This window comes from Centrocercus urophasianus, unplaced genomic scaffold, assembly GCF_019232065.1.
Source record: "Centrocercus urophasianus isolate 14NV4802_14NV808 unplaced genomic scaffold, USGS_Curo_1.0 seq_17, whole genome shotgun sequence".
Taxonomy (NCBI): domain Eukaryota; kingdom Metazoa; phylum Chordata; class Aves; order Galliformes; family Phasianidae; genus Centrocercus; species Centrocercus urophasianus.
This window is the reverse complement of record NW_024884722.1, coordinates 14,600,480-14,618,306: the sequence shown is the minus strand read 5'-3', so window position 1 is coordinate 14,618,306 and position 17,827 is coordinate 14,600,480. Positions and strand designations below refer to the sequence as shown.

At 34.8% G+C, this 17,827-nt stretch overlaps 1 protein-coding gene across 3 annotated transcripts in view; it reads left to right on the top strand.

Moving 5' to 3' along the window:
- The window catches only part of IDE (insulin degrading enzyme), a 54,585-nt gene that overhangs the window by 6,753 nt on the left and 30,005 nt on the right, over positions 1 to 17,827 (top strand). For all 3 annotated transcript variants that reach the window (XM_042817997.1, XM_042817999.1, XM_042817996.1), the window contains exons 2-11: positions 1,151 to 1,335; positions 2,717 to 2,924; positions 3,379 to 3,548; positions 5,852 to 5,974; positions 8,151 to 8,263; positions 8,649 to 8,811; positions 9,431 to 9,523; positions 10,052 to 10,143; positions 10,759 to 10,839; positions 12,996 to 13,099. In XM_042817997.1, the coding sequence (XP_042673931.1) occupies positions 1,176 to 1,335; positions 2,717 to 2,924; positions 3,379 to 3,548; positions 5,852 to 5,974; positions 8,151 to 8,263; positions 8,649 to 8,811; positions 9,431 to 9,523; positions 10,052 to 10,143; positions 10,759 to 10,839; positions 12,996 to 13,099 (1,307 nt within the window). In that variant the 5' untranslated portion in view covers positions 1,151 to 1,175. The remainder of the gene's footprint in view (positions 1 to 1,150; positions 1,336 to 2,716; positions 2,925 to 3,378; positions 3,549 to 5,851; positions 5,975 to 8,150; positions 8,264 to 8,648; positions 8,812 to 9,430; positions 9,524 to 10,051; positions 10,144 to 10,758; positions 10,840 to 12,995; positions 13,100 to 17,827) is intronic.

The following is a 17,827-nucleotide window of genomic DNA, read 5'->3' as shown; positions in this document are numbered from 1 at the left end:
ATGCTTAGATATACACTTACAGTAGAGTTTTTCTACTTCATACTTTGAACTTTAAATGAAGAGACATTTTTATTCCACAACACATGTTGTTGATGCAAACAAACAAGTCTCTGTGCTTGGAGTACACTGTGATTGTGAATGATAGGTGCACTCTGCATATAAGGTTAAGCCAGTAAATATATGAGAGATGTAAATTAGAGCGTAGACATTTAATTTCAGCATCCAAGTGGGGAAATAGTTATTACATTTGACTGAGTTTAAAAAAAAAAAAAAAAAAAAAAAAAAGTATGGTTAGTAATGGAAGTATTTCCTTCTGAAATGCACCTTGCAGCACATTTACAGGTGCTATTCTGTATTGTTTATTATTGGCTCTGGCTTGGCAGTGTTCAAATTCTGACTATTCCTTGATGCTTTCTAAACTCCAGATTTTTTTAACTTGGATTATAATTCTTGTTGGTAATTGTGCTTTCTTTCAATCAACTTGAAAATTCCAGATAGTCTTTTTACTTCTTCCAAATTTTTTTCTAAGATCAAATGCCTACTCTGCTGCTTTGCTTTATAATGATCCACCTTCCATCTGTAAAATAGTAGAATTTTATACATATGAGACAGTCTTTGATCATGGTGATTCTTCTGTTTGTATGTTTCTGGCAGTAGTGTGAATGATGTTACCCTCTCACATCTGACTGTACAAACCCAGTTGCCGTGGTGTTTGTTTTAAACCTGAGACTGTGAAGTTACAGCATACAGAATATAACGACCAGTTCAGAAGCTTCAGTGAAAATACTTTCCCGAAGCCTGGAAGTATGTTCAAGATAGCAACGTAGGATTTATTTCATTCTTATCGTAGTTGAACAGGGACATGTTATTACTTTGCTAAGTTATTTTCTAATTACTGCTAGTGAAACTGTGAACATTCAATTATGTGATCAGCATTTTTTTTTTTTTTTTTTGCATTGCTCAGCCTATTTTTTTATTTTAATTTTTTTGCAGGAATCTCTCAGGATTTGAGCTATGGTATATGAGTGTTGTGCAGAACTAAATTCCTTGCTCTCTCTATCACCCGCAGCTTATTCTCTAACATAACTGTTAATCTGTGAACAGCTCTTACGTAAAAACAGTAAGTGATTTCTCTTTTATTTTCCTTAAGTCTTCAGAAGGAGACAAATAACAAAATGAACAATCCTGCTATTAAGAGAATAACAAATGAAATTATCAAATCACCTGAAGATAAACGAGAATATCGTGGACTGGAATTGGCAAATGGCATTAAAGCACTTCTCATCAGTGACCCCACCACGGATAAGTCTTCAGCAGCACTCGATGTGCACATAGGTATTTAATGCAATTTGTGTTCATTAAACAATTATTATATCATTAAAATTCTTTAAATTTTGGTATGTTAATTGCAAATAAACTGGCAGGAGTAATATCTAGTTGCTAGCCTGGTCTTCTACTGAAATTTAGAGCTTAATTCTTTGGTGTACTAAGTTGAAAATTATGAGGGCTAATTAAATTCTCTTGGTAAACTGTGTTTACTCAAGTGTAGAAATATGTCTTTTAATGAGTAAGTTTCATGTTATGAAAGCTCTTTTGTAAGCAGGAAAGGGGCGGGTGTGAGTACAATTATTTCAGACGGCTCCATCTGTCACGTCAGACTTTTTTTTTTGTGAAATTGGTGATGAGTTGAGGTGAGAAGGTGCTGTAGTGCTGGAGGAGGTGGGGAGGCACACCCTAGCTGCAGTGATGCTTAAGTTGCAAACAGGAATACAAGGCATAGAAAGGGAAGACAGTATCTTGAAGCTGTGGAAGCCTTTTCTTTTAGTGGAGGTATTTCTCAAAGTGACAGTTTCTCACTTCCAAAGTGTGATGCATGCACACATTACCCGAGCATCTTTACTCATCCTCTTGCAGTATATATAGTTGGGAGCTCTTTGTGCCATTGATGTTAGGACACAAGTAGTAGAGTAACTTTGTAAGCTTCTGGTACAAATCATTATGTGGTTCAGAGGATCCCAAATCTGGTTTTCTTGGATACTCTGACAGTAACCAACGTATGTCCTGTTCCTGCACATGTGCTGGAGGAAATGTCTGTTACCTCCACCTATATTCTCCCATTGCTCACTGTTGTAAGGTCCAAAGCAGAACTGCCAGATTCGAACGTCATGCTTCTGCCTTACATTCCAGGAAGCCTTTGTTGTTTTCTAAAGTGTCTACCTTCTCACCTCCTCACTGACTTCCAATAGCTGCTTGTGTCCTGCAAATTAATCATAGGTTATTACTCATCCTGTAAACCACAGGGGAAACACCTCCTTAATTGTGGCTGTCAATTGCTGCCTTTTAATGCAATGCAGTTATTAAAATCAAACTATAGAAGACAGAACATTGTGATCTGCCAGGTCTATACAGATTATGAATCATGAACTTCAATTTAAATCTTATTTGTCTGAAAAGCAATCAATGCAGGCTGATCTGGGAAGACAGTTTGAGGCAGTAATTGGTTCAGTTACTCATTTTAAATTTCCTTTTTTTTTTTTTTTTTTTTTTTTTTTTTTAAACTGATTTTAGTTGACTGTTAGCTGCCAAGTGTCTACTTATAACTACAGAATTTGTATAATTGGCTTGGACAACATACTGTGATATAAAGAACTTCAAAAGACTTAAGATTTGATCATTACTTTTTGTCAGTGATTTTGTGACATTTTTCCTCCTGCAGGGTCTTTGTCTGATCCGCCCAACATTGCTGGACTTAGTCATTTTTGTGAGCATATGCTGTTTCTGGGAACCAAGAAATACCCAAAAGAGAATGAATATAGTCAATTTCTCAGTGAGCATGCAGGGAGCTCCAATGCTTTCACCAGCGGAGAGCATACAAACTATTACTTCGATGTGTCACACGAACATCTAGAAGGTGCACTAGACAGGTAAACACACTTCTGTTTAAATTATTGCTGCTATTTCAAATGGCTTAAGAGTTCTTCCTCATGTTTTTTCACTATGTTATTAAAGAAAGGGTTCAAGGGTGATCAAGTTGTTCATGCTTATAAAGGCTGAGCTCTTTGCTCTCAAAGTTTGTTCCTTGTTTCCTCTGTATGACAAAATTGATTTGATTCACAAGATTAAGAACTTCTTGCAGCTAAACTTCTATACTGTAGAAGATTTCTGTGTATTATTTGTGACACAAGATTGATTCTTTGTGGTGTGAGTATGTTGTAGTCTGTATTTATAGGTAAAGAAATTGAGAACTAATGAATCGGTGTTAAAGCTGTTGTGGAATTTGTGAATTCTGCACTGGAAAGTAATCAGTTATTTTCAGGAGGGATACTTCATACTATTAATAAATGTAATGGAAAGTTGATCTGAAAATTTTCTGTTTAGATTTGCCCAGTTTTTCCTGTGCCCTTTGTTTGATGAAAGCTGCAAAGATAGAGAAGTGAATGCTGTTGATTCTGAGCATGAAAAGAATCTGATGAATGATGCCTGGAGGTTGTTTCAATTGGAGAAGGCTACTGGAAACCCCAATCATCCCTTCAGTAAATTTGGAACAGGTTTGTCAGAAAATTATTATTCTTCTATTAGAGTTCTGTGTAGTGTATGCAGTGTTATTATATGGAGTTGATCAAGACTGGAGTGAAACAATTCTGATTTTTATTTTTATTTTTTTTTTTTCCTGCTCCATGCATGTTTATTGTAGTGCTTTATTGCATTTTCCACATGGTAGACCAAACCAAGCTAGACAAAACATGCAGAATAGAGTGATACAAGACTTGCATGATAGTGATGAGGCATTCTTTATGATTTTGATAATTACTGCAATGGATGCTGTTTTCCAGTGATTCCATTTGTCGTAATCTGGTACTGTGTTTCTTTGTGCATGGTAACGTGGATGGACTGTGTTCTAATCATTCTTAGTCACGTTCTTTTTGCTAAGTAGTATTCTGTTAAGACTGGGTGACAGTGACTAGGTCAAATCAGAAAGATTAGCAAAGTAATCTGGCAATTACTGAGTAAGAACATGAAAAGAAAATCTGAAGCATAAAATGCAGCAGCAGATGTCAAGGTAAACTATTATTGAACAAATCCCAGTCCTATGGCTGATGGTGTTTTTCAGTCTTTATTAATCACGGAGTGCTCAGTAATGAAAGCTAAAAAGCTTCAATTTAAAAAGCATGAAAGTAACAGGTCATGGTTATGCTTAAAACCAAAGCTGTTATGTGCTTTGGCAGAAGTTTAATTGGAGGTTTTGCTGAAGTTATTTTATACATGAGTTGCAAGTTTATTTTGAAGCCGTCAAAGTATTAGTGCCATTAATTTGGGCACTGCACTATCTAACCATGAATGTATTTTGTGGCTGGGTCTGTTTGCTGAGTGAACAGTTGATGAAATATTGCGTACAGTAGGGAGGTTAGAGAGCAGGTAATGAACTGTAAGGACTGGCTTCTTCCTTTGGCTCAAGAAAGAGGAAAATATTTTTTCACTTGATGAAGAGGCTGTTCTAAACAGGAGGAGTTTAAACTGTATTCCCCAAACAAATGAATTTGAAAGCAAGTCTTGGAAACTGCAGGTGAGTATCTGAAGTATATTCTGTAATCTCAGAGGGGTGGAATTTGGCCTTCCTGAATCAGCAAATAAAGTTTTTGCTTTTACTGAAGAGATTACTATTTTTCATTTCTATGCAGCTCTCAAGAAATATTAGTGGATATTGCAGAAATATTTTTCTACAGTTTAGGAAGATTTTTTTAGCTGACAAATGAAATGTTTGCGCAGGGGGAGAATACTTGAGGTCTGCTCAAATTCAGCAGAGCGTAGCCTTCCTGCAAATCTGACTCAGCAGAGCTAGCGCCTGACTTTGGTTTTTATTTGCTCAGGATTGCCAGCTGTGATGCAGACAACTGCAGTTGACATCCTTATTGTTTCCTGTTGGCTGGGCTGAGCTGTTAGCCAGTCTAGCAGAATATAGGAGTGCTCCCATTTGATGCTTTAGATCACAGCTTATCTCTGCAGAGCCTGTTTTGATTGTGAAATTTACGTTATTCTTTCTATCCAGAGAAACAGTTGTACCTTAATACTTAATACTTTATTTGTTCCTTTGTCCACAGATACTCTTTATCCATCACTGAGTAACTGCCTATAACAATAATTCCTGGCACTTTTGTATTGTCCATTTTCCTATGTCTACAAGCTGTCTTCTGACTGTTGGCTCTTAATTTATGCTAGTACTCTTAATAGAACAGTTATTAAGCTGAAGTTTTAGATCTTTTATTTTAATTTGCCCTTTCTATTGATTCAGGGGCACTCTTCTAACTTCTGTGTTTCTGTTGTCTTTAGGCCCAAATCTGTAAGATCTGATGAGCTGAGCAGTCACAATTAACAAACCATTGTCATGAAATTAATAATCATTTTTTTAAAATTAAAATATTAGGCTGTAATTTTTGTCACACTGTGCCATAAGTAATTTCACACAGTGGTTCCTCTGAAAGGTGTGTGTGTGCAGGAGTAAAATCTGCTCTAGTTGTGCAAAAGAGCCTTTTCCTTCTGAATTAAAGCCTGGGCTCACTTGTGTTGCTTTGAAATAGCCATTAAAATTAAAATATTAATTATGAAGTCTGAAGCATTCTTAGATTCTTGAGAATCTACGCACAAAGAGGATGGAAGTATTTACTACAATAATTTCTAGAATTAAATTTTTACAATATAGAACAAACATACTTCATTATGCACAGTAATCTTAAATTGACTGTCAATCCAGACAAGAACAGATTCATTATTTTTCTTTTTTTCTTTTTTTTGTAAATTCATAAACCATGAGTATACCTGTACCAACAAGCTCTATTGCTATTTTGTGTTACAGGGAACAAATTCACTCTGGAAACTAGACCAACCAAAGAAGGAATAGATGTAAGACAGGAGTTACTGAAGTTTCATTCTACTTACTATTCATCAAATTTAATGGCTATATGTGTCTTAGGAAGAGGTGAGAGCTCAAAAGTGTTTTTTGTTCTTGTTGTTTGTTGCGTAAGACTTTCAGTGTGTTTATGTTCATAAAGAGGAGAGTAAAATCTGAAAATTTACAGAAGGGGAAAAAGTTAAGCTTTTACAGACTGACCAAACCTAATGCTGCGTTTAGCGACATCTCCAAAGCAACTTCACTGTGTAAATGTAATTGTTCATAAGCTTACAATACAAAAGCTAAGCTGAAAATCTGAATCTGGTATTGAATCACCAGTTGCTGTCATATGCTTGTTTTTTGAAGACTGACACCTCAGATGTTGGGAGGGCTTTTGATGCTGTTTTCATATTTGACATTTGTACATATTTCCACTCTAAATATGTCTGCATTGTTAAAAGATAAACCTAATCTAACATTTAGATGAAAAGCCTTCTCTTTATTTATTTTCCCTAAAAAGAAACGTTCATTTCTCACTCACTTTTTTGTTCAAACATCAGAATCATGCAATTGCTTTCCAGGAGGCTTTATATCCTACGAAATGTTTTGTTGTTTTGTTGTTTTGTTTTGTTTTCTTCTTTTGAAGTCATCCAGAATCAGAATTGAAAATTGATAAGTTCCACATTCTTTTTGATTTAATTCCTTTTGATAGTGGGGAGCACCGTACATACAAATCAAGGTGCAGAAAACAAACATTATTAACACAATTCCATAATTTTTTTGTTGAAAACACCTTGCTGTCAGTGTAGCAGAACTTCTAATTGATAGATAAACAAATAGTTGGAAATGCTCTAACATTTAAATAAATTAATTAATAAAATTGCTCACTGCAGGTCATCTGCGATCTCCCTGTTGTGCATTCTGAAGTAGGTAGACTTGCAAAGCTGTGTGCAGCCTAGTAATTCTCTGATTTTTTTTCCCCTCCACTTTATATATACAATGTGCCTCAGTGAAAAGTGATAAGTGAATCAGAATATCTCTGGTAAATACTGGCAAATATAACTTTGCTGTAATTTTGTTTTAAAATTCATCCTGCAAAAGTAAAATTAATCAAAAGCAAAATTCATGCAACGATTTCAGTATAGCAGTTCCTATGTAGACTCTTAAATTCTTACCTTTTCAGTAAGAATCATCCTGGCAACTGGAAATGTGTCCTAAAGAAAACCATGGCTGTAGCTGGGAAGCTTAAATGATTGTGTTCTTTTCTGCCTGTATTAAGGTGGCATGTTTGTTTTTTTTGTTGAGTGTTACGTAAACTTGAGTAGGAAAACTTGAATTCAGACTTCTTACATTTTATGTAGTTGAATTGTGTACTTATTAATTGCTAAGGAAGCTAATCCATTAACCAGAAATGTTACTGTGAAGTTCTTTGTAATTTTGATATAAATGTTTTTGAAGATTTCCCCCGAAGAATTAAGTGCAGTAGTGTATTCCTATTTATATATTTTAACGAAGAAGCGAGTGTATAAACTTTGGAGAGGGGGGAAAAAATGTTGGAGTAGTTCTTTGGGAGTAACAGTTTATTAACTTGGCCTTCAGTAGCCAAGTTAACAGGGGTAACACATTGATAGAAGGCAACTGGTTTTCTTTTTAGTGCAGAAAAATGCACACTTCAGCCTTGACTGGTGTTCTAATGAAGTAAGCCTGGAACTTTCTGCATTTCTTTTTAGTGTTACTGAGTTGGTTTTAAGCCAGAGAAAGCCTTAATAGTATCTATTGAATTTAATGCCCAATGCTATCTCATACTGTAGGTGCATTCTTCAATACTTTTTTTTTCCCAGTGTGGGGAAAAAAGATAAAATAAAACATGGGTCTCTAACAGAGTTATATGCACTTCACAAAATCTCTGTGTGAGTGACTACTTTGGTTTGTGCTGTTTAATTTTTTTAATGCTTAACATCTGATTTACTACTTCTTCCATTCCACCTTAGATTTAGATTCGTCAGTTTATTTTAAATATGTTTTTTCCTTTCAACAGGTTTTATATGAATCATGGCTGAAGCCTTTACTAAGCATGGTGCTTATAGCATGTTATATTTCAGTACTGAAGTGTTACATATTTCCTTTCTGAATCAAATAACCATCATATCATTGGAACGATTGTTCTGTATAATCCATATCTTCCCTATAGAATATTGAAAATCTAAGTTAGATAGAAACATCAGATAATGATTAGGTGTTTTGTAATATTTCTTTATTATAGAATCCTTGGATGAGCTGACTTCCCTAGTGGTGAAGTTGTTTTCAGAAGTAGAGAATAAAAACGTCCCTATACCAGAATTTCCGGAACATCCTTTCCAAGAAGAACATCTCAGGGTCAGTATAGAGTTGTATCTTTTGGTGGGTTGTGTACCTCAGGTGATACTTCTCAACTACTCATGTTACAGTAATACATTGTATACTTGACTACTTTTGTAGCAGCATCTCTGTTTCTTTCCTCATATTTTCACCTACCTGTCCATGAATGTATTTAATATAGTTTTTAGTAAAGATGTATGTTTGGTTGCAGAGGTTGGGATAATTAATTCTGTGTGTTTGCATAATGAATGGTTCAAATGTTGCCGTGGTTCTTCTATACCTTTACTTTCAACCCAATGTTGTTGTTATGTACATAAGGGGACGTGATATTTGCTATTGAAATGAATAGATGAGATTGGGTGAATGTCTGTTTATGGATCTGCTTTTTAATTTTTATCTTCAGCAACTTTACAAAGTGGTACCTATTAAGGACATCAGAAATCTTTATGTCACATTTCCTATACCAGACCTTCAGAAATACTATAAATCAAATCCTGGCCATTACCTTGGTCATCTGATTGGGCATGAAGGCCCAGGGAGTCTTCTGTCAGAGCTTAAAGCCAAAGGTAAGTAGTTTGAATGTGAAGAATTAAAAATTAATCAATTGTACATTTTTTGAAGACCTACCATAATTTTATGTGAAGCTTTTTTTTTTTTTAATTTGAATTCCCCAGCTATTTGAGTAATTTGAGTTGTAAGTCATTTTTAACCACTTCGTTCTTGTTTCTGTGATGAGTAAAAATGAATAAATAACAAACACCCTGACTTTGGAAGCTACTATTTCTAGTGCTCTGCTTCATTCAGCCCTGCTTAGAGACATATGAGCTTTGAAATACTGTTTTGTCTCTGTTCTGTCACTGACTTAGAGGCTATTGTCAGCTCTCTTAATGTCTGGAGGAATAGAAGAGTGTGCCTCAATGTTGTTCACTGTATTACTGTGTTCCAAAGATAAATTACCTGGTGATAGTTGATGTTGCAATTATTGCATCACAAGATCAGATGGGTCAGATGCTGAACTTATTCTTTTGCTGTAGATGTTAAGATAGGCAAGGTGAACATGTAAAGTAGTCAGGGTTTTCCAGAAAAAGAAGAAAAAAAAGTATTGTTGCCAAAGCATACAAAGAAAGTGGTGTATAAATCTTTACAGGCTTGCTTATGCAATAAATTTTCTCTTTGATTTCATAGGATGGGTGTATACTCTTGTTGGAGGACAGAAGGAAGGTGCTAGAGGTTTCATGTTTTTCATTATAAATGTGGACTTGACAGAGGAAGGACTTTGTAAGTGAAGCCACTATGTCTGCATTCCATGTTAGTCCTGATCTAATGGGCTTGTTTTTGTCTTCAGAGAGACTAATTATATTTATAGCTTGAAAGATAAACCCAGAATAACCAGTTAGTTTAGTATATTAAACCCCATCACTGTGTTAACACTCTTCATCTAATGCAAGAAGTGAACTTATTTGAGGCTACTATTGAAATATTTAATTAAGTATTTTAAAGTAAACTACTCTAGAAGAAAAGCTGTTAATACCTTTGTGTGCTACTTATTCATAGTATGTGAAATTAAATGATATTATAAAAGTTTATTACACAGCATGTTCAAAGCAGTTCTCAGAATTAGCTTGGGACCTAAACAGTTCACGTCTGTAAACAATCACAGTAACTTTTTCAGGGGGGTTGTTCATGTAACCAAATATCTTGATGTAATTAAAAATGCAAACTTTCCTATTTCTTTTCACAATAATTTTGTGTGTTTGTGTGTAGAATTGAGCCAATTATTAAGCAAGCTGTTTTTTTTCTTTCCAGTGCATGTTGAAGATATTATTTTGCACATGTTTCAGTATATTCAAAAACTACGTACAGAAGGACCTCAAGAATGGGTTTTCCAAGAGTGCAAGGTACAGCAATTGCTACTTGAAATAAGCAGTGGTAGTGTTTTCACAATTTATTGAATGGTAAAGAGAATCAGAGCTCTTGCTATGGAAATAGGCTTATTAATTGCATGATGAATAAGTTTTAAAATTTTAAAGGTGTGTTTTCTGTGACATGATGCAAATGGCAAATACACTGAGAATGCATCTTCAATATAAATGTGAAATGCACTTACAGAGCTATGAGTTAACACTGCATTGTGGCATAATGAAAGTTGAGGAAGAAGTAGCTCACCCGGTCTGTAAGTATTTTGTACTGCAACAAGATTGGTTGTATCAAATTTGGGATGTTTTCCCATTATCAAGAGATCTAAATATATGTGCTATGGGGAGATCTTTTACTATGAATGTGACTTTAAAAGCTACCCATCTTTTTCAGCACAGAGTTTCTTGGAAATGAGGTTTTATAATGCTTTATGTTGTGAGACTGTCTGAAATTGCCTACGAGTTTTGTGCAACTCTTGTTTTATGTGCCTGTCTCAGACTGAATACTACTATAAAATAGTTTTTAAAATAGTCTTTAATTATTCTTAAAATGCATTTTACTACACAACCCATTTCAACCCTTACGTTGTTTTGTAGGATCTAAATGCTGTGGCCTTCAGATTTAAAGATAAAGAACGACCACGAGGTTACACATCAAAGCTTGGAGGAATGTTGCACGTGAGTGATATTTTTGCTTGTTTTTAAAAAATCTTGTATTTTGGATAATATATTAATCATGTACCAGTATGTTTAACCGTGCTCCAAATTAATGCAGGCATTTGCAAAGTTCTTTTGTACTTGAGTTTAGGAAGTTAATATGCCCCGTAGCTCTTCCCATTGATACTCAGCGAGTCACATTTTCTTCACACTCTACCATTTTATACTGTTGTACCTGGTAGAAGTGATATTACAACTGGAGATGCTATTTGATTTGCTTCAGTGTTTTTTAACACACAGGTACTTTGTCATTCTGTGCCTACCTGACAGCTAAATGTTCTTTAGAGAAATAAAATTTTATTGTAAACCCGAGTACTGTACTAAATGCTTCTATACATAATAATGTTGGAGTACTGCAGTAAGCAGAAGTGTTAAGATAGCAAATTTAAAATGTTTGACTCTTTTAACATTATTATGTGTTGGTACTGAAAGGATCTTAGAAAATTCACTTCCCTCTTTTTGCGCTGAAGTAAGTTGGTTTTGTGTTCAGCAGAACTCACTGTACAACTTCTGTAGATTGCAGCCATTCTCCATTGCACATCTAATATCTACGCATACAGAGAAGCGTTTTTTATTTCTTTGCAGGAATTCCTGTGTATCTCCTATAGCTTTCATTTGTAATATCTAAAATATTAGTTTTTATTTTAGAATTGTCTTTCTGTTTACTAAAAACATTAAACAGCTGTTAGCGTTTAGGTGGATATTTTAAAAAGCTCTTGTTTGGGATGCCATTTCTTGATTTTGCTCTGCTAAATGCAGAAAATGTCTTTAAGAAGAGAATTTTTTCTGTCTCTAAAAGTCTTTAATGGTTTTTATATGTTGGATAATTTCTGATCGATTTCTGATTACTGGCTTGAAAAATCAGGTCAGGAAGTTGACAGCAGTATTCCAAAGATCAGAATAACGAATCAGGACAGTATTTTTTATCTCTTGCTGTGCTTTGCAGTACAAATGGTAATGTTGATTCTGGTATTAACTGCTTAAGCACAAATTGAAAAATACCTGTTCTGATTCTAATTCTGTGCTTTTTTTCTGAGTTCTACTAAGTTCGCATTACGAAGTAACCAAGCTAGGTCTATTGCGTGGTGATTTCTTATGCTTACAAAAAAGTGTTCTTCATAACTTGGAGAACCTATGTAAGTTAGTGTAAGGAAATGCAGTGTTGTTATGTTTGTCAAAAGGATTTAGAAAAAAAAAAAAAGTAGAAGTTCTATGAAAAAAAAAAAAAAAAAAAAAAAACAAAACCAACAACAACAACAGAAAAAAAACAGTTGTGGTTGTATAACGAATCACTGCTAAACTCTTCTGTTGAATTACATTTCCTGTTTGTCTTATAAGCTTCATGCTTTCCAGATAGTTGTTCCCTGGCTCGCTGTACTCTTGGAATTTTTCTTTTCTTTTTTTTTTTTTTTTTTTAATGTTCTTTATCATTTTTAAGATTTCATTTGAATTTGATGCATGTAGGTCAATTCAGGTCAGAATATAATGTTCCCAAAATAAAACAGACTTTCTGAAACATAATCAGAGAGTGGTTGAGATTAGGAGGAGTGTCTGGAGATAATCTTACCATTTAATTCTAATGCTAGAATTAAAATTGAGTAAATGTGTATTGTACTTTTAGATATTTGAAAGATGCTCTTCATAAATTATAAAAATTATTGAATTCTTGGGAAAATTCTTAGAAAAAGACCCTTTTTTTTTTGTTTGTTTGTTTGTTTGCTTGCTTCATTATGTTTTGCTTTCCCAAACACTGATTACTTGGTGTTCTTCGATCTTTAACAATATCCTCCAGGGGTCAGCATTTACCATGTTATTTTTACTTTAGTTCAAAACAGTATTTAGAGATAGGTGACTTTCTATATTGAAGCATGCAATATTTCAAGAGGGAAATCTAGTAATATGCATTATGTAAAATTAACAGTATAGGAAAAATATGATCTGCATAATCAGAATATTCTCACTCTTGTTTAGTTTTAGGAGTGATTTGGAGGTTTTTGGAAGTTTGAAGTTGATACAGGTTAAAGCTACAGTTTTAATGTCCTTTACATTTTACATTGCTGTTCTTTTTTTCGTGCTTAGTTTTTTATTCATCACTATGTTTGTCCTCTGTTTTTCAGTATTATCCCATAGAAGAAGTATTGGCTGCTGAATATTTGCTTGAAGAATTCAGGCCTGATTTAATAGAGATGGTATTGGATAAACTGAGACCAGAAAATATTCGGTAAGTTTCATTGGGTCATATTTTAACCCAAGTCTTATGAGAAAGGCAAAGAAGTAATGGAAATACAAGTTCTTAGGTGTCTCTTGCAGCTCCAGAGTAAATGTTGCTGTAAAAGAGACAGCAATTCTGTGTGTTAATGAGCCTTCTTTCTGCTCCCCGTTGGAAATAGGTAAGTGTCCTGCACCGACAAAGCCATCCTTTTGGTCTTTTCTATGCAGGATGTCTTCCTCAGACTGAAACTGTTTTTAGGAAGATAATTATTCAGAATAGCTCAACTGTTACCGAGGAAAAAGCTTAGTAAAAGTTAACCTGCATCACTTAAATTCTGGGGTATTTTTTAATATAATGCTGCAGTCCTTTTTATTTAGGCCTATTTCTGGAAATCTGTTAAGAGGATGGCTTTTATCTACTGTGCATGTGTTCCCAGGCTTTGTGCAGACTAATAGAGCCTCTACAAGCAAATCAATTTATGTGGGTAGAAATAGCTGCATCTTTAGCTGCTAAAATCTCCCAAGCTTCCAGAACATCTCTTTGATGCAAGTGACCGTGCTGTATGCGCACTTTCTTTGTAGCTTCAATGTGTTGCAGTATGGATTCCAGGACTCAGCAGATGGTCAGATCAGGTGTTGAAAGGAAAGGAAGAAGCTTCTCTCTTCTGTGCTTTGGAGGACCCTCTGTAATCACCCAAGCAGAGTGAAAAAGAGAGGCTTCATAAAGAACAGACGTACTTAGTGTATTTGAATAGTTGAACAAGAGTGGTATGATACAGATGAGAGAAGTGGGTGCACTGAAACACATGCTTTGACAAAAGATGATTTACAAATGGAGGAATCTGGAAGTGCCAGAGAAAAAAAATCGGGCAGGCTAACAAAGGGAGTGTTAGTGGAGAGGGAGGAAAGGACTGGCAGATGGTTAACACTGAGAGGAGAAACTTGGGACAGCAAAGGTGGCAATGGAAATCATGGGGTAATTTGAGCAGAGTTATAGGTAGGTCTTGAGGACTGTTACCTAATTAAAAGATCAAGAAGAAAGGCTGTCTGCTGAAGAGATGAGAAGGGAGTAGGAATTGGTTGTAGTAGCCAGAGCTGGACTTATGAGAAAAGACTAAAAGAAAAGAATATATCAATACTCCTTAGCAGGGGCATTAAAGTGAGAGTCATGAAAACATTGCATAGAGGTGTCAGAAAAGGAGACTGAGATGGAGCAGCAGCAGAAGTAGTGGGACCAAATTTGGAGAAACTGAACAGAAAAACATATGCCAATTGTGATACAGTCTATGAAAGGCAAACTTGTTAAGCAAATCTTGCTATTTTTTTTTCTGCTTTCTGTAAACATGTACTTAAATATATAAATTATTACCTTTTACCCCGTACAACTTCTATTTCAATTCTTAAGGAAGAGAAATACTCTAGAGCTACTTAATAAGATGCCAGTGCCACATATTTGCTTGATATACCAATGCAGTTGGAAGTTGTGTGATAAATGTAAGGTGCTGTATGATACAAAGAAAAAGGTCTTAATAAGCATCTGAAATGAAATTCTTGTAAATTTCTTCATGCCTTAGTTTGCAATCTATGAAAATCATGTCAATTCAAATCAATTGGGGTATTTTAAAATATAAAATCAGTTGCTGTAGTACTGAGTGCTGTGGAAATAAAATTTCAATAATTCTGCTCATTTAGAGAAAGATCTAAGTATTGGAAAGAGAAGATCAGGTTGTGCCTGGAGTAAAACAAACAAAATATCAGTTGCTTCTCAGTCATCTGTTCTGTAATATATCCATTTATAACAAATTGATATGTTTGTGACTTAATGCAATCTAGTTACGAGAAAGGGAGAGAGCATATCGAGGCTTCATGAGCCATAATCATACTAGCATTTGGGAGCCTTCTTTTTTTGTTTTTTTTTTCTTTCAGTTTAGCTATAATAAGTTGTTGCAACATGATGTTGCTTATGATTCTGTATGTCAGTGTTACAGTTACTGAACACCTTTTAGAATGTTTTAGAAGCTAGTTGTATTTAAAAAAAGGTGATTTTTTTTGTCTTTTTGAGTGTGCTTTATATACAATTCTTGAAGTGATGTATGTAGAAGGACAGTGAGGCACACGTTCATATATGACAAACTCCCGTGTATTCATTTAGTTTATGCTTCAAATTAGTTTATTTTTAAAAAACAGTATATTTGAAATCATTGGATAAACTATAATAGAATTGAATTATCATCTGTATCTGCAGATACCATAGGGTTCTGCTGTTTCTGGGAGTATACTGGAAATGATAAAATAAATGGAGCTGCCTGTGTCGGTGACAGCAGTTGCCATAGTAATTAATGCCCTTTAAAGAAGCGCCAATATTTTTATATGTGGGTGTGCATCTATGTGTAATGTGTGTGGGATACTACAACTGAAGGTTTAGTACTTGGAGTGAGTGCATTTTGAACAAGTGAAACTTGAAAGAAAATATCCAGGTTTCCTTTTCTGTTGTATTAAATACTTCTATTTTGAATCTATTTTCATGTTCATCCTAATTCCTGAAAATTAGATACCAGGGCTTACTGCAAGCCTTGGTATCTTAGCCTTACTGCAACAAAGGCTGCTTTTACTAAGTGATGGGGAATATGAAATACATCTACTCTTAAAGCTTAGCCAGAATTTCCACACAAATTTGAATTCTAGTTGTTCTTAGAATTTTTGCTTTGTATAAACTGTCATGCAGTGGTTAAGTTTTCCTTGGTTTGACACACTGCTTCATGTCATGGATTTATTATTTGCTTTTCATAATGTTTTTGGAATTTACCTGCATTAAGGACTTTTCTTGGCATATCTATATTGGGGTAGCTGTGTTCATAGAGACTGCTTTGAAAGAAAATAGTTTAGATTTTTGACCATGTTATTTTCTTAACAAGTTGAGTTTTTAAAAAGTGTGGAAAGATAACTGTACTCACAGATGGTAGCAAGTATCCATATGTTCTTCTGTTTGATTGAGCCATAACAGGAAATTGTTATATTCTCCTCCTGCCCCCACACATTACTTGATGCATTTAGTAGCTTAATTTCCCCAAGAGAGAAACCTTTTTAAGAACCAAGTATAATTTTTACTTGTTCAAACTGCGTTGGGTTTTGCCAGCCATCTGTGAAGATAAGGCATGTGTCACAATCTTAGCTGAAAAAGATAATTTTCCTGTTGTTTCCAATGCATTTTTTCCCCATCATCTGCAGTATAAATGCTCTTATTAAAAGTTAAGAAGTTAGTGACTCATCAGGTTAAGCAACTAAAGAACTTTTCTTCTGGATTATACATAGTCTCTTTTTCTTTCTTGATATCCAAAGAGCAGCATTAGCAGAATCCTAGAGTGAAGAAAAATAAAATGAGTGCCAAAAACATTGATAGAGAAATTTCTAGGGGACTGAATTCCACAGTGAACAAGTAGTTGTTTCAGAACAGTTCCTGATATTCATTCCTGCAGATAAACAAGTTAGAAATATTGTGTGTATGTCAGAGTTGTTTGTTTGTTTGCATTAAGTTTGATTAAACATTTTGAAAATCATAATGTGTTGTGTCCCATCACAAATTATGCTTTTGTAGAGACACAGCACGTGACTGAATAACTGTGAACTTCAACGGATTGCATGTTCAAGGAAGTACATAGAGGAGGAAATTGTGTTGTAGATTCAACTGCATTTCTTTTTCATGAGTGGCTCACAATTCTGATTGTACTTGTTTATTATGAACTGCTTACAACATACTTAATCTAAAGGTTGCCTATTTTACATTTCTGGTGAGCTTCAGCACTGTCTTAAACCGTAGGATGTTCATTGTTCAACACTTCGTCACATCACAGGAATGAAAAGGAGTGATTGGGAACTTCAAAGATGCATCATGATACATTTAAATGACTGCACAGGATTCTATTTCTACACATGGTGCTTCTTTCTCCCCTTTTCTGTCTTGCTGTTCTTTGCTGTATGTGCTTGGTTTAGGTGCTTGAGTTACAAGCACATCAAACACTTTTATGTTTGTTTTATGTGGCTATGGGCTTTTTTTTTTTTTTTTTTTGAGGGAGAGCTCAAAATGTTGCTATTTATTCCAATGGTTACTCAAGGTATAGAGGTATAGGGAGGGCAGGAGGATCCCGTGAAGCAGCACTACTGATAAAGCTTGCGGCTACAATTTCGTTTTCTATACATTGACCAGGTAGAATTATTCTTAGCTCTTTAAAGCAGCAACTGTATGGGTTCTTATATCGTTACTACATTCCTCACTCTTACCCTTCTCCAGGATACTGATGATCAAGCAGTAGCATGAAAGACATTTGTGTGTTATGGCACACCTTTGTCTAGCTGCTCAATCCACATCATTATTGGAGTTTTATCAGGATAATCTTTTAGCTTAAGACTTTGTTTGTATTTCAGGATGGCAGAAAAGGCCTGGTAGGTAGCTATGAAATTTTAATGGATGGTATGTTTTTTTTACAGTCTCTTAGCAACTTCATCTATACGGGCTAGAGCTTTTGCTCACCAGCTGTCCAAGTTAAAATGCAGAGCAGAGAATATTCCTATGGCTCGTTTTTATGTAAACACCAATCTCTGTAATGGATTTTGCTTTGTTCACTGAGATGGTGTCTGCTATTCTGCAAGAGTAAATATTCTCTGGAACTAAAGTGCTTAGCTCTTTGCTGAGTATTTATAAAAAAGAAACAATACCAAGTAAAAGAAAAAATAGATATAA